A 24,333-nucleotide genomic window follows, 5' to 3' on the forward strand; every position below is an offset into this window, starting at 1 on the left:
ATTCAGAATGAGTTCTAATGGACACATGCAGCCTGAAAATGACCTTGGAACAGTAATTAGTCCTTAGTCTCTGTGCCAGGTTCCGCTCACACACACTAAGATGTTATAAACTTTGGGAGCAGATGGGCATTATGGTTCAAATGTGTTCTCGAGCTTACTCTCTCTCTCTCCTTCACAAACGCTGTGAAACCACTCGACAAATAAACAGACTGCACTGTTGTACTTGCTCCCTGAGAGCCAAGGTGCCGTCAAATGTGTTTCTTTGGGTTTACTTAGTCTTTAGGTCAACTTAGTCTTTAGGTTTACTTAGTCTTTAGGTTTACTTAGTCTTTAGGTTTACTTAGGGTTTACTTAGTCTTTAGGTTTACTTAGTCTTTAGGTTTACGGGTTATCTTAGTTACTTAGGGTTACTTAGTCTTTAGGTTTACTTGATCTTTAGGAAGTTGTGATAACGGTTGTTTACCACATCCCTCCTCTTCAGATGACTCTGGTTATTGTAGTCTTCTTCAAGTGTGGAGCACGAGCATGGCCCAGTCCTTGAGAATTAGTTTTAACTGGTGTGACCACTTTCCTCCTCCGAATAATGTGGCTAACACCACAAAATGTTTATTGTTTTCTTCCCTTTGCCCCCTGCATCACCATGTGAGTCAGTGAACCCGCGCGAACAAAGGTAAGTATTTTGGGCACTGTTCTAAACAGAAGCTAAAAAAAGTGACAACTGAAGATATTGTCAATCTGTGCCTTAACTTGTTCTCCTTAATGGACCTGTAGCAGCTTGATGACGTGAGGGTCCTCTCAAATGCACAATCTATTGTTTTGGACCCTCAACATCCTTTACATGTTGCGTTCCAAATGCTTATCCATCCGGGCTTAGGTTCAGTCTCCACAAATGTAGTACGAACAAACACTAACAGATCGTCTTTGGCTCCAGTAGTGCTATTGGTTTTTATAAACAACCTATACCTCCCATATATCATGGCATTGCTTCTTTTTTTCCATGATTCCATGGTGACAGTGTAGATGAGTATGAATCCTTGTGCTAGTTTTGTGGTAATGATGCATTGTTGTGTGTGTACGTGTCTTGGTATTTCATTGCGTATCTCTATGTCTGTGAAGCAATTGTTCTTCAGAAGGGCATTAAGTTTAGGAATCTTGATCTCATTGGATTTATTTACACCCACAACAGATTGGCAGCACTTCCTCTACAGGCCCACGTCCCATCATTTTTCGACGGAACTGAAATTACTTTTGTTACTTAAAGTTGAACGAGCTGAATTCGCCGTTGAATTCCGATTTGATGAAATTCTATTAATCCCCATCGCTTTTGTTCAGAAAAGCAGACTTAGAATGAAAGTTCATCAGAGATCGTTATATCGTTGTATAGCGATATTAATCTTTGTAGAACAGAACAAAAATGTAACGATGAAAACTTATCAGGCTCATTCAGAAACCATCCGTACCATCTCAAATTCCTTCAAGTTCATCCAACTGCCAGTGGTACAGCTTCTTTAGTCTATATTCTCTCCAGAAGCATCCTGAACCTGCAGCAACTCATCGGCTTGGTTTTGACCTCTAAGTAATTCAAATTACGGTGTGGGAACTAGTGTTAATGTAACAATAGAAGTGACTCCCAATGAACATCCTGAAAGTCTCAGTCTCTCGGCTCTTACAGAGCCATCTAACGTACCCTTCTGAGACACTTTGGAACGCTCAGCTCCATGCGTCCCTCCACTTTGGCCAGAAGTGACCAGTGACGCCCACAATAATGCTAATCACCATAACATCACTGTTGACTGATCAATCACTACACCGGTCCGTCAGCCTTGCGTGATTTGAACGGGACAATCAACAACACAATCTTAAAAGCATGGAAATCTTTGACTGACGAGCAAATGGGACTCACATAGCAAGTTGTGATATTGACAGCTACCGGCTGAAAACGTATCTGGACTGACTGTAAGATTGATTTTCTGTAGTTTTGTGGTGGTGTAGCGGCATCATTTCCTTTCAGTTCCTCCTCTCAAATTTCCATCAATTGATCAACAGAATGACTAGAAAGGTTAAGATAGCCTTTAACCGAACACCGCACTGCAAGCTAATTGTGCATGGCCACATTTCTGCAATCAGTGATTTTCAATTGTCCGTTTTGACAAAAGCCCTCCCTCGAACCAGGTGGAATCATATCTTAGCACCGTAACTATGCAAGCAAGTCTGTCAACTCCACTGGATGCCTAACACTGCTTGGAGTGATGTGCGCATGGGTATAGTATGACTCTGTACTGTAATGGGAAATGATTCATTGTCAAAACCAAAAACCAAGATCAACAAGTGTAAGGGATGGGGTTAAACAAGCTACATAACGTAAACTGCATTGAGCGGTGGCAAGGACGAAGAGCTTTACCGAGCAGCAGATGGCTTATGGAGATGGAGGGATTGTAAACTTGCTTAATGTGTTCACTACGTGTGTTTACCTTGACCATTCCTTCTGAGGCCAGATCTGGATAGGCTCCACCTGCTGGTGAGTCTGTGGTTCTTGCCATAGGTGTTTAACAACCCCTGAAGTCTACACAAACACACACATACACAAATTGTAATATTACCTTTACTTTACTGTATCACTTTAGGCGTTATCCATGCTAGTTGTTGGCGTTTTTTCTACTCACTTTTGTACTTTCTGTGACAGCTGTTGACTTTTAATCTATGTTTACATATGGCCCCCACCTTTGTAGAATCTGCACTCTTGATTCTGTTAGTCCTTCAAGCACATATTATCTGTGTCAATAGAAGAATACATCATTGGCCTTGTGTTCTTGTAATATAAACTCATGTAAATTGGGTCTATTGTAAATATTTATTCATTTATAAGCTTGAGCAGTTATTGAAACCGCAGTGTCGATTTGTTCATGATTGACTTCAGTGAGAAAGATGATGCATGAGTCCCTTTATGGACTTGCCAGCACGGTGAATTGGAAGCTACAGGTTACAAGCTTCAAGAGTCTTGACTTGTTTGACCCGACACACCCACACACTCTTACACGTGTATCCCACGCAACTCACACGAAACCCACCTCACATGAGAGTGCGGATGGATGGAGAGGTCAGAGTGAGCTCCAGCTTTATGAGCTCCCATCAATACAGCACTGATAATACCCCTGCCTGCAACACATTAAAAAACACACCATGTAACATACGCACACACAGTACCTTTGGCTCTCTGGCAATCAGGGCCACTGAATCACTACACATCATTCTCTATGGGACCCTGTGAAAGAGACAGAGAACACATAGATAACAATTGGACGTACATGTGGCATACATTGCATCAGTGGTTGCATTTAAAGACATGTCTGTTAATGTCCCCTATCTGTCCGCTGAATGGGTAACACCATGTTTATTGAGCCTAGGCCCATGACGTATTTGCAAGCATTTATATATTTGCAGTATTATTGAAATGGAGTCTGTGGTCCGACATTTCACAGAAAGAACTGCGTTATTAAGTTACTGCCAATTGCCTAACACGCAAAACACGAGTTGGAGTATTCACACATGACATCCATGTGACCACTGTCGTCCATCAAAAAAGCCTCTACAAAACACGACGGTCATTTTTCTGACAATCGGTCAGTTTTAAAACTAACTGCTAAAGATTAAATGAAGAGCTTGCGGCGAACGCACTACTACTACTACTACTTTCCTTTTGGCGCAACTCAATTCGTGTGCAGCAAGAATATCCCGATCATAGAATTGTGGAAAAGGCAATTATTGCCTGACTCTTTATTGAAACGCCCATAGTCTTGTTTTTTGGTGCCCCCCCCGTATTCTGAGACCTGTGGTTTGCTGTTACCTCCAGTAAACGAGTGTCGCCAATCAACCATGACTGAATCTTATGGATTGACACTAGATTGTGGGTTGTAACATTCTTGCATGTAATAAATACAATTAATTAATGTCCTTGCTTTGGCAATGCTGTACATCTAACATCCATGCCCATAAAGCAAAGCGGAAAATGAGATTGGATTTTGTGTATATGTGGAGCAGTGCGGGGGGGGATCGACAGTGGTTTAAAATTCAACTCACTCCTCGCTTGTACATGACCATAGCCTGTGTTAGTGCGCCTCCGCTCTCACGACACAATTATTAAGTAAACTCTGATAACCAACAAAGGTTGATGAAGACGTGGGAGCGCTTCGACTGGGGGGAAGGAGCTGAGAATTAAGAAGAGCGAGGAGATGCAAGAGCCAGAGATGGAGAGAAACAGGAGTTTGCTACTTGGCGTTTTTTTCTCCTCGCTATCCGCCCACACAGGAGATAGTTTGAAAATGGACATGAAATGAGAAGTGAATACAGAAAAAAGGGTTTGAGAAGCATGAACATTTATGATTAATTTGTTTCATAAGTCAAATAACACAAAACTATTTTAATAATATGTAGATACTAATTTTAATCCTGCATATTTGCGGTTGCCGCTTCTCTAATGTGAGGATTTCTTCTCCTTTTCATATCACCTTACTGCTTAATACCATCGTAATAGTGACTATGACTTATGGTCATACCAAGTAGTGCTCTGTCAATTCATTTTTGGCTTCAGACTAAATGATTCAAAGACTAATCAATATATCATAGACCATTATTGCTGCCCTGTAGACATCATTCGTTGAGGTTTTGTTTCAATGGAGTTTATCTCACAATTCAAATTCCTATTTCACGTTTAGTTCTTATATTTATATCTTATTAGCGCACCAAATATGGATTAATCCGCAGCTGAAAATATCTCCCCGACAAACATGCTATTTAACTCCATTAGATTTGAAAGGTTTTACCAAAATGACACACAACAAAACTACTACTCTGCCCAGCCCAAGCTTAAACTTCTTAGGTTTTGTTAAAAATATATTGTGACCAAAAAGATAGACCTGTGAACATGGTGTGTGACTTGAGTTTTCCTTTAAATAAATAATCATTCTGTCAATGTATTTCCATTATTAAGGTCACAGTTAAGGAGGTCTGTGTTAGTTTGCCATTGAACTGACTTTTCTGTATTGGTTTTTATATTAGTTTACATTTGGGTTCCCAAAATGTCCTTTTGCACAAAAAAAGGAGGCTTTGGAGTTGGATATATTGTGTCTATTTCCTGACTTTGTTGAAAATAGCATAATGCGGGCTTAATGCCTTTACACAGCGGGGGTGTGACGAATAAACGACACGGAAATTGCAAAAAAGATGTGGCCCTGCGAATCCTATATGTCTAAGGCTTTTATTGTGAAAGGTGATCACAGAAGAAGTGGATCTCGCTAACTATTTATATATTTTCATAATTTAGACACCCCGTTTAATGAATCTTAACAGTTATGTTCTTAACATTGTAAAAGTGTAGCTGGAACAAAAAACACAAGATTTTAGTAATAAAACTGCAAACAATGACTTGTCATATAAAAGAACACAATAAAATATACAATAAAAATAAAAGCTTTCATGTTCTGGTATACTACATAAATTAACGCTTTCTAGCAGGCTCATCTCCTTAAATATCAGGAAACATCAGGGAAGAACCAGAATTAAAGCAATAGAACCAACAATGGCCTCGAGGAGCCTGTCCAAGGGAACGCTTGTATAGCATATAGAACAACAACATACAGTCACTATTTGCCAGAATGGAGTCAACACATCACTCCTTGCCTGCATTGTGAAAGCAGGGGGTGAAAACAACATGAAGTCCAGGGCGAGAAATACAGAACAAGGAGAAAGAGGAAACAATCCATTTCAGAGATTGTTCTCTGCATAATCTCAAACCTTTTTGGGTTTTGTGACCATCACCGAAAACACAGACAAGAAGACAGCACAGTGGTTTGTCTTGTAGTGGAGCACCTAATACATCACACAGAATAAATCCACATGCAAATGAAGAAAATGTGCTGGAAATAGACACCCTTAATGTTTTACTCTTTCTTTTTTTAACCATCACTATTATCTGTTCAGCAAAGAAAGAAACCTATTGACTATCATTTAAATGTGGTCCCTTTTTACTACTACTTTTATTAATGATAGGTTTATGTGTGTTAACAACCTGCAATTCTTTCTTTCCTTTTCATAGAGTTGTGTGTACTCATTATCTTTATGCACATGTAAATGCCCCCCCCCCTTTTTTCCCCCTTGTGGGGTCCTTTGGTGCTTTTCATCTTCTTGTTCTTTTATTTGTAGATGTACATTTGTACGTCTACAAATTTGTGTTTGTGTTATTGCTATGCGCAGAGGGATCAATCTTCATTGCGCTGATTGACGGTATTTCAGGAAATTTGGGAATCATGCAGCGGCTTGTTACTCACAGGGACAGTCAGTGCCTTTCATCTCCTCTCTCCTCTCTCTCTCTCTCTCTCTCTCACACCACACACACACACACACACACACACACACACACAATAAACACAATACACAAACACAACACACACACACGACACACACACCACACACACACACACACACACACACTCAACACACACAAGGATAAACAATACACCAAATAAGCCACACACCACACACACAACCACACAACACACAACATCAACACACAGAAATCTGGAGCCATTTTGTTTATTCTATAGAGCTAGTTTTAGCCAACAACCTTGTCCAACATCAATCAAGAGTAGAGAAAGAACACAAATCTCCCTGATGAATGGAAGTCAGCAATGGCTTCTAAACTGCTGCAATGCAACTCCCTCATTAGCTCTGGTTCTGAGCAGCCAAGGACTCCTTTGGAAGAGGAAGAAATATGGAAATGCATAATGTATACACAGAAGAAAGTACTCCCTCTCCTCAGTTCAACGCATTCGAACCCCGGCGGCAGGCGACCGTGCAGCCGCAGAGAGGAAAATGACATGAACTGTTTCTTAAAGAGGCCCCCTACAAACATCATGCAAGAATGAAACAAACGATGCAGAGTCAGAGAGGAAAGCGAGAAAATGTAAAGATGGTGCGTTTCCACCACAGGGGCTTCATTCAGAACCTCGAAAAAGGTGATTAATAAATGCATATTGGACCATGGGTATGTACCCATGGTGCCGGCCACCGTCCTGATGGAGCACATCTTGGGCTAAATCTAACATTTCGTAGTGGATTTCACACTAACTAAATGAAAATAAAATGTAAGCTTTTAAGCAAAGTTGCAATTTGAACAAAGGTCATTAAAGTTCTGCTGAGATTTATCTATCTATCAGAACATGTAATCGGCTGCAACTCCACATTATTTTCCCTTATCGATTAACTGACGATTATTTTTCTGATTAATCGTTTGGTCCATAAAATGCCGAAATGTGATAAATGTGCATCTCCAGTTCATCTCCAAAGTCCAAAGTGAATGTCTTTAAATGTCTTGTTTGTTCGTGTACCAAAACCCAAATATATTCCCTGTTTATATGAAAATGAATGGAGGATTCAAATCACTTTATAATACATATACACAGCATCCAGCACGCACACAGGTGAAAATGTAGTCTCTGCATTTAAGCCTAGTTTTAATCCTGGTAGCAGGAGCAGCTATTATACTACACACTGCGCCCGGGGAGCAGTGTGGGGTCCGGAGCCCTTTTTGTTTACGGGCACCTCATCAGAGGTCAGGAGGTCGCATAGTTTTCCACCTCTGTGATATGATATAAAGCAGAAATCTATGTCTATATTTAAGGAGTTTTAAACAGTCCTGACAAATGACAGTTTAACCCTCGATTAAAATAGTTGCTGTCGACCACTGACCTATAAGTCACTAATCTTACAACAGCCCCCCCCCCCCCGCTATATTATCAATAAAGTGGGCAAAAGGAAATGGAATTTTTTAAGAGAAGATGTCTACACCGTGAAGCAGATTTAGAATGAACACCAGACTTGCTGTTGCGACCTTCTCTTAAAGCCTCTCAGAAAAGATATCATGTGACTAAAATGTTTCTTGCCTGGCTCTAGTAGCCGTGTCCACTACACATTAACCTACACGCTAAGAGTTTCAATCAGCTTCTCTTGAGGGATTCTCCCTGTATGGCAAACTGCAGGGAAGCAGATGGCTGGAGATGTTTTGGGTATGCCCAAATTAATTGCAATCACTTCAACATGAAATCACTGCTGTTGGCACTCCAACTCATAGATTGAACGGTATCTAACAGTGTACAGTATGTATCCAAGAGGGAAGCTTGGCTGTTGGGTGACAGTGGGGTTGGCAGCTGAAAGACAGCATATCATTGAGCTGAACTGAGGAGGTACATTTACCTGTGACATACATAACAAAACATGTAAATATACTGTCATAGACCATAAAACCAATATTACTGCGGCAACCTAATCAACCTAAATATTTAATGCACAATTTGCCTTAAAGATCATAACTTAAAATGAAGAAGTTTGAATGCTCTAAAAACTAAAGACTTTACAATTCATTGTAATTCAAAACTTATGTAATTAAACTCGCTGTAAGCTAAACCACATAATAAAATAAACTAAAAATGCTAAAATGTATATCTTTATAATCAAAATATTTTGGGAACGCAGTTATTTGGCTTTCTCGATTTAAAAAGTGTTAATAACCACTTTCATATCTGTTCACTTAAGGCTACAGGCAGCAGCCGAATTGGCTTACATAAGACTGAACAGGACGAACAGCAGGGACTCTTGGGTTAAAAAGGGTTTAAATGCATTATTACGTCAAACTAACAAAATAGAACTTCTTAATTTAGTGAGCTTCAGAGGTGCTGTGGGCAGATTTGTTACCTTTGGACAGAAAGCGTGCTAGCTTTTACCCACTACGTACGCTAAGATAAGCTGACGAGTCACCCTGCTGCACCTTAATCTGCCATCCCCCCCCCCGCCGCCCGCTCCGGACAACTGACTGACAAAGCATATTGATTAGCGGTGGATCTAGCGAGCACTTAGCAGCTAAAGAGATTTCTCCAGTATAATTAGAGTTCAGATTGTATTAACATCATGGGGTGGACACGAACACAACAACTTCTAATTCATGTTTAAGGTTTGCCTCGCAAAACTGCTGGATGTGTTAACAAGCTTGTGTTTTGCTAACAATTCACTATATAAACTTATAATTTTGTGTTTAGAGCTGGTTTCTTCTGCCCAACGACGATCTGTTTGCGTGTATATAAATATAATTATTAATGATTTTAATACGTTGAGGGTTTTAAATTTCCCTGACTTTGTCAGACTTATTTTATGATCAATAAGACCTGGAGATATGCTCTGATTCAAGTAGCAGCATGTTTAAACTACCAATTGTGGAGCTGTTCCCTACCTATTTTTCAAATATACACAATAAGAAATAATGTGTTGCCGGGACAACTCGAGCCCACCAGCCAGAATATTGAATATGTAAAACACTGTACCCAAGAGGCAAGACCTCCGATTGCCACCAAGCAGAACTTTGTGCTTTGTTAGCCTGAGGTTCCTCGGTGACCAGCAAAAGGTCATATGGATCAAAAAGGGCAGAGATTCTGCTACCAACCCGTACAACTGCTCCAATCATTAATGAAATCACTGAATACCTCCGACTTCTGCCTCCAAGTTTCTCATCTGACTTACAATGGAATAAGATTCATTTATTCATACATTAGCAAATTTAAAAAAGCAATTCAATGAGTATTTAATATTAACTTCGAGACATCTCGTAAAGGAGTGGTTAAGACGCAGTTTAGGCAATCGGTGAAGTGTGTGTTTATACAGACGAATAGTACACACACACTTAAGTCTGCCTTGGGCATTTATATATGCATGAAAAACAATAGAAACCCAGCAAGACCAATTGAAAGGTTCACTGGTTCCCTTCTTGTCCCATGTGGACCCAGCAGACATTTGGTCTATCACCCATTGTTTCTCAAACGCTTTTCAGACCATGGACCACTTAACCAATAAAAAAACACTCATGACCACCTAACTCCCCAAATATCCAAAAACAATAGGCTGCTTACCACTCCAACAATATATTACAAATGACAGCCTAATATGAATCTTTCTGTGACCACAGCAACACGTTTGCTACTGAGAGATAACGCAAACTGTGAGGTCCCTTCGTCATGTTGTTTTTAAATTCATCACGTTTTTCTCTCCAAACAGCCTGAAGGTTTTCCCAAAGTAATCCTTGTGTTTACTCTCAACAGTCCGCTTGAGTTTGGGCGGGTTTCATAGCCTCGTCGCCACCGACTCCCGTAGCCAAAACACAGTGTGATTGGGATCCTCTTCATCTCCAGTCCAAAAACTCCACATTTGATTTGGTTAATCGCTGTGCTACTTTCTCTTCACTTTAGCGCTGACTTTCCACTTGCAAGCAAAGATTTTTCACAGCTTTCATTCAGCCGGGTGGAGGTGGACGGCGAACCGCTCTCCTGGGACTCAGTAACCCACGACCACTTGTTGTCGCTGCTGAATCACCTGCATCTGACGAATGCACCTTCACTGTCGCGTCAGATCTTGATTTAACTTTCTTTTAACTGACCCTGTCTACAGCCATCCATCATCTTGTCAGTTCACCGCACAGATCATGTATGGACGTACGAATCGTAAAACAAACCTACATAACTAGGCTACATCTATGTCTACACTCACGTCTATACTCGTCATTTTAACAGTTTGAAAACACTTTAAACCTGATATATATTAATTTCAATGTGACATTTTACCACTATACTCACTGACCACCAGTCATCCGCGGACCACTCTTTGAGAAAGACTGGGCTAGGCCACCATGTCAAGTTTATTTGAATATTTCTTTTTACCATAAGCATATCCAATAACTTAACATAGAAACAGGGCTTAATCAACACTCAGTCACAAAACAAAATGATACTTATTACACTAACTCACAAATAGGATTGAGATAAGTCTGTTGCCAAAAGGCATTTTAAGGAAATCTTGTGTTGCAGGCCAACTCAAGGTGCAGCAGGCAAAAGGACCTTTGTCTACACCTGGAAACCAACAACTCAGCACTGCTATCAGCACAGCCTTTGTTTGTGAAAGGCTTGTCTGGGGCCAGTAAAAAAAAAGATATTCCTAAATAATACAGCTTCTGTTATTTTTATCCTTTTTATTACCATAAAAAACAACATGAAAACCAAACCAAACAATGAATTAACCTACAGTGAGGATTCATTGTTTAGCAAAGCCTCATCCTTTCAATCCCATCCAATCACCTGTCCACCTTTGGTTCTGCAATGGCTGCAAACCTGTGGTATAGTATCCTGATCCTTATCCCCGGTGTCTTAATCCTGTAATACAGCAGTACAGGCTCTGAATCATTTATAGACTTGACTACTGACTTGACCTGACAAAATAATGCCTTTGGAAAAGAACCATCTTGTTTGAAACCCTCGTGATAATAACACAGGATGTCCAATTTGACCATATAACTCCCCTCTTATGGCGCATTTGCCACTGCATGGTACGACACGGCTCTACTCAACTCACTCTGTTTTGGTTTTCCATTAGAAAAGTTGACGATAGTAACCTTGTACTTTGGTTTTAGTTCTGCCTGGGTTGAGGTTTCCAAGCAACCTGAACATAAGTTGGAGTTAAAACAATGCAGAGCCCCTGAAAGGTCAGAGGGAATCGTCCACTACTAAATGCACAACCCACCACTGCAATTTTTGTATTCACTTTTATACCACAAAGCTATATAAACTACGCCATACACTTTATAGTTTTTATACTTAGCGGACAGATATCAAGTGGGAGCGATCCTTCACATCCTAACCCTCTCCAAGAAAGGCAAAAAAAAACTTCTGATTGCCCCCTTTAATTGTCTAGTACAAAGTCAGCCGTCAGTAAGTGTAGGATAGTATACTGTAGCTCAGGGTTGATCAGGCCCTATATTTTATTTAGCTTTGCTCAGTTGTCAGATTAATGTGTCATTTGTTTTCACTTGGTAATCTCAGTGAATGGGGTTAAAGCAGTTACAGTGTGCTATGCAAAGCAGTTTACCTTTGAACTGATTCTACCTGAGCCATCTGTTCCCGTCGCCCTGCACCATGCGTCACTCGCCAACTGTAATCAAAGATGATCAATAAACAAGCATAAAGCAGGTGAGGGCTGACTTGCGGAGGGCAGGGACGGAGGCAGGAAGCAGTTTTTCTTATTTGTTTAGTCCTCCGGCCTAATAACACAGTCGGTTTGCCTGTGTGTTCTTGTGGCGCTCTGTCAACAGGAAAAACAAACAGTAATGTTTACTACGCGTGCACAAACCACACACACACTGACTAATGAAAGAGGGCACATTTCATAAATAGATGGCACACATCTGTTACGAAAAGCAAAACTGATTAGAATACATAAACCCTTGACTCTTAATCTCTGCACGAGGAGAGAGTAGAGACGGCCACCCCTGAAAGAAAGAGTACCATGTAATAACACTGAAGTACAATTCATGACAGCATTTACCTTGTGCTGTTCTAGTATACCGCCCCGAAGGTGGTTATACTGTAAATATATACGCTTTGTGAACGGCATCGCGTCTATTTGCCTTTGTTTTTTTTTGTTTTTGGCAAAAAGGAGCGAGAAATCCATCTTCACAGAGAAGAAGTGTGGGAAAATGATTTACAGGAAGTGTTGATATGAACCAATTGAGACATCTGTTTGGACCCGTGCTATGGACATTTTCCAGCTGGCAGGATGACTGGGCTGTGGCTTGCAGCAGACCTGCTTGCTGCGTCTGCCCCCAGAGATTACGGCTGAGCTAAATTTGACCAATTGAAAGCCATTTACCAGAGAACGCCATGCGACTCCCTGCAAACAGAAATGAATTTCAGCCTCCGCTTCATTTACTTTTCCCCCCTCAAAATTAAAGCACTGATTTGTGACACAAGATGAGATCCAGTCTGAAATCTTTCTGTCTTTTTCTTGCTTCTCACCTTTCATTCCTCCTTTTACTTCTTCCTCTCTGCTCTTCCTTCTATCCTAACTTCATTTTTATAAGTATATAAGTATTAGTCTGTCCTTCACTTTGTTTTTCTGTCTTTCCTTTTGGTCCTTCAACCTATCCTACATCTTTGTTCTTCTTCTTCCCCTCCTGCTCTCTGTTTTTCTTCTTTCTTTTTTCTTCTTTCTTTCTTTCTTTTTCTTCCTTCGCTCTTTCCAGCCACCAGCCTTATCTTTATCCCTCTCCAATATAAAGTCCATTTCTCTCCATACTGCATGCCCCTCCTTTCCCTCCATATTTATCTCTCGCGGTCCTTTTCACCTCTCTCCAAACTATTCTTCACTACCTGTTTCTTCCACTCCCTCTCACACTCTCAGTCTCGCTGTCACTCGTGTCCTAAACAGTCAGAATAAATCCGACGTCAAAACATCTCCGCCAGCAAAACTCAAACGCAGTGGCCGAGAGAGTGGACTTGACCAGCATCAGATTTATGTACACAGCTGCGAGTCTGCCATCAGTACCTGACAAGGCCACACACTCTTATTAATGTTTTTTTACTGAACTTTGTTGATTGATTTTATCCCAACAATTTACATTTCTGTGGTGTAAATTTATTTTCATTTCCTTCACTTTTTGCAAAGTAATGATGGTTTATTCATGATTGAAATTTCATCCGAAGTGATGTCGTCTGATGTGCGTTAGCATTTTCTCCATTCACAAACAACACCCCCAGGGTTTTCCTTAGCGCTCACCTAAGAAGTTTTTGCGTCATCCGAAGCCCGATGAACCCCGTAAAAACAATGTGGAGGGCATCTGGACAAGCCTACGCACGGCAAACAGCCGGAGGAAGGGGTGGAAGATGTTGAAAACGAGGCCTGTGATTCACCGATACTGTTTTCATCCTGCCAAAGGCGTCATATTCACATCATCACATTCCATCTCTGCACAGCCCACATGGGCAAGAGAAGGACAGCATGAATACAACCTTATTTTTCACATCTAGCTCGGTGTCATTGACAGTTCTATTCGGATCAATACAAGAATTTGGTGATTGTGTAAGCAGAGGGAGACCAACAAGAACGTTTTGTCCGAGTTGAACAAAGTCCGGTTTTATGATGCTTTGCACTCTGCCATAGTGTGACAGACTCCACCCCAAATCCACTTTGTTTGTGGCTAACCTCTAATATGTTTTGCTAAGGCCGTACGGCTAACATTGTCAGGGCCGAACTTCGCTTAGGAACTTTGGTGCATTTCTGTGTATCATCATGTTCAAACTTGTATTCTCCTGCAATGCACTGGACTGGGGAAACCCCTGTACCATCACGGTTTTCTGTACAATAACACAACTGTTACACTACTAGTGAGTGTAAAATTAAGGATAAGGGACTGAAAGATAAGGCCAAATGATTACTTAGCTTGATTCAGTTTAAATGCTTGTGTTTTTTGTCTTAAGGGGGAGAAACACAAACTGTAGTGCTGTGAATTCGGTGCCTAGCATTGATGCCTGAATGCTTCTGTGATGTCCTACTTAACAATATTAACAAGCTTAAGAGATAAGAAGCTGAAGGTCCATACACTTCCAACACATAGTTTTTGGTCATTTCCGGCCCAAAGTCTTGTTTTCTTCCCCTCCAGACAAAGGTTCCTACTCTGACTCAATCCCCACAGACCTATAAAGTGGATCGATTTGTGAAACTATTTTTTTATGGATAACCAATATCCTATTTTTGTCTCAAGCTCATATTTAACCCTTTAACTTAACTTCCAGGTGAAAAAAATAACTTTCAGCTGAACTCAATAAGAACGCCGTGTCAAGGTCAGATCTCCACTCAAGCCACATATTAGCTTCTGCTGAACTTTAGTCTGTATTTCTGCACTAAACAGACAATAAAAAAAACACTAAACACTAACTAAGACTGCAGATTTTGCCCCCATCCTTGTACTCATTGGAATGGGATCTCTTTAGTTACAGCGATTAACAACAAAAAGAGAAATTCTAGTATTTGTCAAGCTGAGCCTTCTTCTTTTATATTTATCCAAAATTGGTCACAATAACATTTTCTCACTACCTCTTGGACAGACTTCGGAAATGCAAGAACAACATAGGGGCAATGTCCGGCTTTACAAAAAACTTCAGTTTAACAGAAATGATCTCAAACGCTTTGTGTCCCACCAAAACACAGAAAGTAGTCCGCTGAAGCCATCGTTGCTAACTGCGTAGCACAGTAGATCGACTTCCTGTTCCCATTTGTTCACTTTCAATGAACTTGCTTACACGTCGTCGCCAATGAGAGTTTCCAAATTGCAAAACTTAAAAACATTGCCGTTGCCATCAACTGCCACCGTAGAATAAAGGTATACTAATCACTCTACAACTGTGATGATGGGACTACTTTCTGTGTGAACTTTGTGAAGAGATACTGTGTACTGTTTGAACTTTTGCATTCTTGTACTGCTTATCTTGCACGGCAGCTGGATTCTCGCAATATCACAAGAAAATCCATATCGTCAGGCCTCAAGTAATGCGTTTGTGTCATGATTATGTGACCAATCAGCGTCCTGTACTGTTTGACATTTTCCTAATCTCTTAGTTGTTATGACTAACTGATAAGACGCAGGTGGAGAAATACCCAAATTTCCCTTTTACCTCTTTTATTGTGTGTGTCTCTTTAGGACTTTCTTTGGACTCGAGCAGTTGCTTGTAACAGCATGATGTGTCAGAGTCTTCAACAAACAACATGTTGTCCATAAAGATGTCCACATTGACTATCAGATATGAAACTGAGAGAGAACAGAAAATGAAGGCTATTTTGGGGGCAAAGCAGTGATTTGCAGGGGATAAGCTTTAGGGTGTACACGTGGGAATAACACATTGCAAAATGTAATTGCCACTTTCCCATCGTCAGGCAGCTGTTGTCAACACAATCAAACGGCTGCGAGGGACGAGGTGAGCAAATGCAGCCCGCAGCACTGGAGATGGTGGTGACTCCGAGATAAACAAGATCCTGTCGAGGAAGAAACGTCTGTCTGGGCCTGAGATTTAATATTCAGCACAGCTCCCGCCTCCGACTCACAATTGCAAAACCATCTGAGAGGCTGAGCACAACACAGTAGAAAGAGGCAGAGGGGAGAGAAGGGAAAAGTAACAGGTATGACAGTTCAAAGGGCAAACAATAGACCTGGAGGAGAGAGTTGTGAGCTGCAAACGGACATAATGGGGGGGCGGGGGCAGGAATATAGGGCCTAAAGGGGTAGAAATGGGGTTAGAGAGAAGTGGATGTGATGGATATAGCATGAAAAGGACAGAAGGGTAGAAAGGCCTGGAGAAAAGAACAGAGCCAGAGAGATGATAGGAGAAATTGTTTGTTTATAGTAGGTGGCGTGGAGAATAGACGCTACATTAACAACATGACAGATGAGGGACAGAGACGAGGCAGGGAGACCAGGGTTTGAGTGACGGGTATGACAGTGGTGAGACCGAACATTGGGAGATAGTAGACTTCAAACAACACACACGCAGATGAGAGAGAGTGTCTAGAGGAGAGAGCAGGGTCTGAGTGACGGATGTGATGGGAGTGAAACAGAAGTAGGAAAGGAGGTAGTGCGGTGGTGTTACAGATATGACAGTACAAATGGTGTATTCTGCTGTACATGAAAGAAGCAGAGTGGACAGCGTGGAAATAGCAGCTAGTGCTGAACTTGTAACTCACAAAAAGTTCAATGACACTGAGTACCTCTATTATTCATAATCAAGTAATCAAACAGATGTGATGTTGAGTATTCTGTCCACGCCAGAGCAATCATGTACCAACTAAGATTTGTCCTTTGTCCTTGTCACTATAAGTTGCAGTTTGATTGATGGATGGATGTCATGATATTTTTTGAAATTGGTTGGTACTAGCGTAAGGACACATCATATTTTGTTTTATAAGTAGAAAAGATTGTTGGATCATGGTATAAAAATAAGTGGAAATTGATGTTACTGCATTTCTTTTGGCATATATTGGTAAATATGTGCACAATATGAGTGGTCTAAATAGGTAAAAAAAAAAAAAAAAAGGCATTTGTATTGCATCTCGACTGTACGTTGTGGCAGTGGGGTGTGGTCAGGGCGCTGGCTGCTGGGGAGAGATGGGAGTGTCTCAGCTGGAGACCAGACAGCTGGACAGAATCAGGTGATCAGTCACACAATAAAAACATGGTGAAGGCCTGGCTCTGTTCTTCCTGCAGTAGGCTGGGTCCCGGACCGTCAACGTGGAGCTCACGGCCATAGGACATTGTTTTAAAAGTGCCTGAAAAGGCTGAATTGAAGTTGTGAATAAACTGTTAGTTTACCACATCCCTCCTCTTCAGATGACTCTGGTATTGTGAGTCTTCTGCAGAGTGTGGAGCAAGATCATGGCCCAGTCCTTGATGAATTAGTTAACTGGTGTGACCACTTTCCTCCGAATAAATGTGGCTAACACCAACAAAATGTTTATTGTTTTTCTTCCCGTTGCCCCTGCACCATGTGAGTCAGTGGAAACCGCGCAACAAAGGTAAGTATTTGGGCACTGTTCTAAACGAGAAGCTAAAAAAAGGGAACAAACTGGAAAGATATTGTCAAGCTGTGCCTTAACTGGTTCTACCCTTAATGACCTGTAGCAGCTGATGAAGTGAGGGTCATCTCAAAGGCACAAGCTATTGTTTTGGACCCTCAACATCCTTTACATGTTGAGTTCCAAATGCTTCCATCGGGGCGGAGGTTCAGTCTCCACAAAGGTAGTACGAACAGATACAGATCGTCCTTTGCTCCATGTGCTATTGGTTTTTATAAACAAACTATAACTCCATATATCATGTCATTGCTTCTTCTTTTTCCATGATTCATGGTGACAGTGTAGGAGATATGAATCTTGTGCTGTGTTGTGTATGATGCATTGTGTGTTGTGTACGATGTATTGTATTTATTGCGTATCTACTGTCTGTGAAGCAAATTGTTCTTCAGGGACATTAGAGTTTATGAATCTTGAATCTCATTGGATTATTTACACCCACAAAAGATTGGCAGCACTTCCCTACAGGCCAAGTCATCATTTTTAGACTGAACTGAAAATTACTTTTGTTACTTAAAGTTGACGAGCTGATTCGCCGGTGAATTCCGATTTGATGAAATTCTATTAAATCCCCATCGCTTTTGTTCAGAAAGCAGACTTATAATGAAAGTGTCATCAGAGATCGTTATGATCGTTTGGATAGCGATATTAATCTTTTGTAGAACAGAACAAAATGTAGACGATGAAACTTATCAGGCTCATTCAGAAACCATCCTGTACCATCTCTAAATTCTTCAAAGTTTCATCCAACTGCAGTTTACAGCTCTTTAGTCTATATTCTCTCCAGAAGCTCCTGAATCCCAGCAACTCATCTGCTGGTTTTGACCTCTAAGTATTCAAATTAAGGTGTGAAACTATTGTTAAGGTAACAATAGAAGTGACTCCAAATGAAACATCCTGAAAGTCTCAAGTCTCTCGTCTCTTACAGAGCCATCTAACGTACCCTTCTGAGAACACATTTGGAAGCTGCTCAGCTCCATGCGTCTCCAATTTGCCAGAGTGACCAAGTGACAGCTCCACAACTATGCTAATCAACATGAACAATCACTGTTGGACTGATCAATCACTACAACCGGTCCGCAGCCTTGCTGTGATTGACGGGACAATCAACAACACAATCTTAAAAGCAGGGAAATCTTGGACTGACGAGCAGATGGACTCACAGAGCCAAGTTGTGATATTGACAGCTAACTGCTGAAACGTAATCTGGCTGACTGTAAGATTGATTTTCTGTAGTTGTGGTGGTGGAGCGGCATCAATAGTCTTTCAGTTTCCTCCTCTCAAATTTCCATCAAATTGATCAACAGGAATGACTAGAAATGTTAAGATAAGCCTTTAAACCGAACAAAGCACTGCAGCTAATTGTGCATGGCAACATTTCTGCAATCAGTGATGTTTCAATTGTCCGTTGACAAAAGCCCTCCCTCGAACAGTGAATCATATCTTAGCAACCGTAACTAGGCACAGCAAGTCTGTCAAAGCACTGGATTCCTACACATGCTGGAGTGATGTGCGCATGGGGTTATAGTAAGACTTCTGTACTGTAAGGTGGAATGTATCATTTTCAAAACCAAAAACACAAGATCAAAAAGTGTAAGGGATGGGTTAAACAAGCTACATGAACGTAAACTGCATGTGAGCGGTGCAAGGACAGAAAGCTTTACGTAGCAGCAGTGCTTATGGAGGATGGAGGATTGTAAACTTGATTAATGTGTGCACTACGTGTGTTACCTTGACCAGTTCCTTCTGAGGCCAGATCTGGATAGGCTCCACCTGCTGGGGAGTCTGGGTCTGAATGCCATAGGTGTTCAAAAACACCTGAAGTCTACACAAACACACACAGACACAAAATTGTAATATTACATTTACTGTATAACTTTAGGCGTTATACATGTAGTTGTTGGCGTATTTTCTAACTCACTTTTGTACTTTGCTGTGAGCAGCTGTTGACTTTTAAATCTATGTTTACAGATGCACCTTTTGTAGATCTGCAGCTCTTTGATTCTGTTAGTCCTTCAAGCTACATATAGCTGTGTCAATAGAAGATGAATACATCCATTGGCCTTGTGTTCTTGTAAATATAAAACTCATGTAAATTGGGTCTATTGTAAATATTTATTCATTATAAAGCTTGAGCAGTTATTGAACCGCAGTGTCGATTGGTTCATGAGTGGACTGCAGTGAGAAAGATGATGCATGAGTCCTTATGGGACTTGCCAGCAGCGGTGATTGAAGCTACAGGTTAACAAGCTTCACAGAGTCTTTTGACCTTGTTTGACAGACACACACACACACACTCTTACACGTGTATCCACGCATACTCACACGAAACCCACACTCACAATGAGAAGAGTGACGGATGATGGCAGAGGTCAGAGTGAGCTCCAGCTTTATGAGCTCACATAATTACAGCACTGAAAGACCCTGCCTGCAACACATTAAAAAACACACACATGTATACATACGCACACACATTACCTTTGGCTCTCTGCAATCAGGGCCACGTGAATCACTACATCATTCTCTATGGGACCCTGTGAAAGAGACAGAGAACACATAGATTAACATGTGGACTACATGTGGCATACATTGCATCAGTGGTTGCATTTAAATACATGTCTGTTAAGTCCCTATCTGTCGCTGAATGAGGTAACACCATGTTTATTGAGCCTACGGCCCATGAACGTATTGCAGCATTTATATATTTGCAGTATTATGAAATGGGAGTCTGTGGCGACATTTCACAGAAAGAAATGCTGTATTAAGTTACTGCCAATGCTAACACGGCAAAACACGAGTTGGAGTAGTCACATGAAATCCAATGTGACCACTGTCGTCCATCAAAAAAGCCTCTACAAAACACGACGGTCATTTTCTGACAGCAGGTCAGTTTTAACTACTGCAAAGAGTAATGGAAGAGCTGCAGGCGACCACTACTACTACTACTACTTTCACTTTTGCACACTCATGTCGTGTGCAGCAAAGAATCCGATCACAGAATGGTGGAAAAGGCCAATTATTGCCTGACTTCTTTATTGAAACGCCAATAGTCTGTTTTGGTGCCCCCAGTATTCTGAGACCTGTGTTTGCTGTTACCTCCAGTAAACAGAGTGTCGCCAAATCAACCAGGACTGAAATCTTATGGATTGACACTATTATTGTAGGGGTTGGTACATTCTTGCATTAATAAATACAATTAATTAATGTCCTTGCTTTGGCAATGCTGTACATCTAACATCCATGCCAATAAAGCAAAGCGGAAAATGAGAATTGATTTGTGTATATGTGAGAGAGTGCGGGGGGGGGAGCGACAGTGGTTAAAATTCAACTCACTCCTGTGTAAAATGACCATAGCCTGTGTTATTGCCGCCTCCGCTCTCACACAATTTAAATTAAGTAAAACTCTGAATAACCAACAAAGGTTGATGAAAGACGTGGGAGCGCTCGGCTGGGAGGGAAGGAGCTGAGAATTAAGAAGAGCGAGGGAGATGCAAAGAGCAGAGATGGAGAGAAACATGAGGTTGCTACTCTGGCGTTTTTCTCCTCGATATCGCCCACACAGGGAGATGAGTTGAAATGACATGAAATGGAGAAGTGGAATACAGAAAAAAGGGTTGGAGAAGCATGACATTTATGATTAATTTGTTTCATAAGTCAAATAACACAAAACTATTTGAATAATATTTAGATAATAATTTTAAGCCTGCATATTTGCTGGTTGCAGCTTCTCTAATGTGAGGATTTCTTTCTCCTTTTCATATCACCTTAATGCTTAATAACCCTCGTGAATAGTGACTATGACTTATGGTCAGACCAAGTTAGTGCTCTGGCATTCATTTTGGCTTCAGACTAAATGATTCAAAGACTAATCAATAATATCATAACCATTAGTTGCTGCCCTGTAAGACATCATTCTGTTGAGGTTTTGTTTCAATGGAGTTGATCTCACAATTCAAATTCCCTAGTTCACGATTTAGTTATTATATTTTATACTTATTAGCGCACCAAATATGGATTAATCCGCAGCTGAAAATACTCCCCGACAAACATGCTATTTACTCCCATTAGATTGAAAGGTTTACCAAAAATGACACACAAACAAAACTACTACTGCCCAGCCCAGCTTAAACTTCTTAGGTTTTTGTTAAAAATATATATGTGACCAAAAGGATAGACTGTGAACATGTGTGACTTGAGTTTTCAATTTAAATAAATAATCATTCTGTCAATGTATTTCCATTATTAAAGGGTCACAGTTAAGGAAGGCTGTGTTAAGTTGCATTGAACTGCCTTTTCTGTATTGGTTTTATATTAGTTTACATTTGGGTCACCAAAAATGTCCTTTTGCCAAAAAAAAGGAGGCCTTTGGAGTTTGGATATATTAGTGTCTATTCCTGAATTTGTTGAAAATAGCAGTAATGCGGACTTAAGGCCTTTACACAGCGGGGGTGTGACGAATAAACGACACGGAAATGCAAAAAATGGGCCTGCGAATCCTATATGTCTAAGGCTTTTATTGTGAAAGGTGAGCACAGAAGAAGTGGATCATCTCTACTATTTATATTATTTTCATAATATTAGGACACCCAGTTATGAATCTTAACAGTTATGTTCTTAACATTGTAAAAGTGTAGCTGGACAAAAAACACAAGATTTGTAGTAATAAAACTGCACAATGACTTGTATATAAAAGAACAAAATAAATATAAAAATAAAAATAAAAGCTTTCATGTGCTGTATACTACATAAATAACGCTTTCTAGCAGGCTCAGTCTCCTTAAAATGAGGAAACATCAGGGAAGACAGAATTAAAGCAATAGAACCACATGGCCTCAGAGGGAGCCTGTCAAGGGAACGCTTTATAGCAGTAGAACAACAACATACAGTCACTATTGGCCAGAATGGAGCAACACATCACTCATGTTGCCTGCATTGTGAAAGCAGGGTGTGAAACAACATGAAAGTCAGGGCGAGAATACAGAGAACAAAGGGAGAAAAGAGGAAACAAGCCATTTCAGAGATGTTCTCTGCAGTAATCTCAAACCTTTTGGGTTTGTGGACAATCACCGAAAACACAGACAAGAGACAGCACAGTTGTTTGTCTTGTAGTGGAGCACCTGAAGACATCACACAGAATAAATCACATGCAAATGAAGAAAATGTGCTGGAAAGAGACAACCTGAATGTTTACTCTTTCTTTTTTTAACCAATCACTATTATCTTCAGCAAAGAAAGAAACCTATTTACATAGCATTTAAATGTGTGTCTTTTTACTACTACTTTTATTAATGATAGGTTTATGTGTGTTAACAACCTGCAATTCTTTCTTTCCTTTTCAAGAGTTGTGTGTACTCTTATATTTATGCACATGTAAATGCCTCTCTGTGGGGGTCCTTTGGTGCTTTTCATCTTCTTGTTCTTTATTTGTAGATGTACCATTTGTACGTCTAATTTGTGTGTGTGTATTGTATGCGCAGAGGATCATCTTCATTGCGCTGAGTGACGGTATATTCAGGAAAATTTGGGAAGCATGCAGCGGCTTGTGACTCACAGGAGCAGTGGCCTTTCATCTCTCTCTCTCTCTCTCTCTCTCTCTCTCTCTCACACACACACACACACACACACACACACACACACAAGGAATAAACAATACACAAATAAGCACACACACACACACACACACACACACACACACACCACACACACACACACACACAAGGAATAAACAATACACAAATAAGCACACACACACACACAACACACACACACACACACACACACACACACAGAAATCTGGGAGCCATTTTGTTTAGTCGATAGGAGCTAGTTTTAGCCAACAACCTTGTCAACATCAATCAGAGAGTAGAGAAAGAACACAAATCTCTCCTGATGAATGGAGCAGCAATGGCTTCTAAACTGCTGCAATGCAACTCCCTCATTAGCTCTGGTGTCTGAGCAGACAAAGGACTCATTTGGAAGAGGAGAAGATATGGAAATGCATAATGGAGACACAGGAGAAAAGTACTCCCTCTCCTCAGTGCAACGCAGTCGAACCCCGGCGGCAGGCGACCGTGCAGCCGCAGAGAGGAAAATGACATGAAATGTTTCTTTAAAGAGGCACCCTAAAAACATCAATGCAGAATGAACAAACGATGCAGAGTCAGAGAGGAAAGCGAGAAAATGTAAAGATGTGTCGTTTCCACCACAGGGGCTTCATTGCAGACCTCTAAAAGGTGATTAATAAATCATATTGGACCCTGGGTGTACCCGATGGTGCGGCCACCGGTCTGATGGAAGCACAGCTTGGGCTAAATCTAACAGTTCGGAAGTGGATTTCACACTAATTAATGAAAATAAAATAAAGCTTGTAGAGCAAATGGGTTGCAATTGAACAAAGGTCATTAAAGTTCTGAGATTTATCTATCTATCAGAAGCATTGTAATCGGGCTGCAACTCACAATTATTTTCATTATCGATTAAACTGACGATTATTTTCTGGATTAATCGTTTGGTCTATAAAATGCCAGAAAATAGTGATAAATGTGCATCTCAGTCTCTCCAAAGTCCAAAGTGATGTCTTTAAATGTCTTGTTTTGTTCGTCCAAAACCCAAATATATTCTGTTTAATAATGGAAAATGGAAATGGAGGATTCAAATCAACTTTTAATACATATACACAGCACCGCACACAGTGAAATGTAGACTCTGCATTTAAGCCTAGTTTTATCCTGGTAGCAGGAGCAGCTATTATACATACACAGCGCCGGGGAGCAGTGTGGGGAGTCCGGAGCCTTGTTTAAGGGCACCTCAGCAGAGGTCAGGAGGCAAATAGTTTCCACCTCTGTGATA

General features: G+C 40.7%; 1 protein-coding gene across 1 annotated transcript in view; it reads right to left on the minus strand.

Moving 5' to 3' along the window:
* The window catches only part of phkb (phosphorylase kinase, beta), a 117,559-nt gene that overhangs the window by 45,423 nt on the left and 47,803 nt on the right, over positions 1-24,333 (minus strand). Inside the window, exons 12-13 of the mRNA XM_029425173.1 lie at positions 19,963-20,018; positions 19,216-19,309 (exon numbers count right to left, since the gene is read on the minus strand). Coding sequence (XP_029281033.1) covers positions 19,216-19,309; positions 19,963-20,018 — 150 coding nt within the window. The remainder of the gene's footprint in view (positions 1-19,215; positions 19,310-19,962; positions 20,019-24,333) is intronic.

Source organism: Cottoperca gobio, chromosome 3 (assembly GCF_900634415.1).
Source record: "Cottoperca gobio chromosome 3, fCotGob3.1, whole genome shotgun sequence".
NCBI classification, from domain to species: domain Eukaryota; kingdom Metazoa; phylum Chordata; class Actinopteri; order Perciformes; family Bovichtidae; genus Cottoperca; species Cottoperca gobio.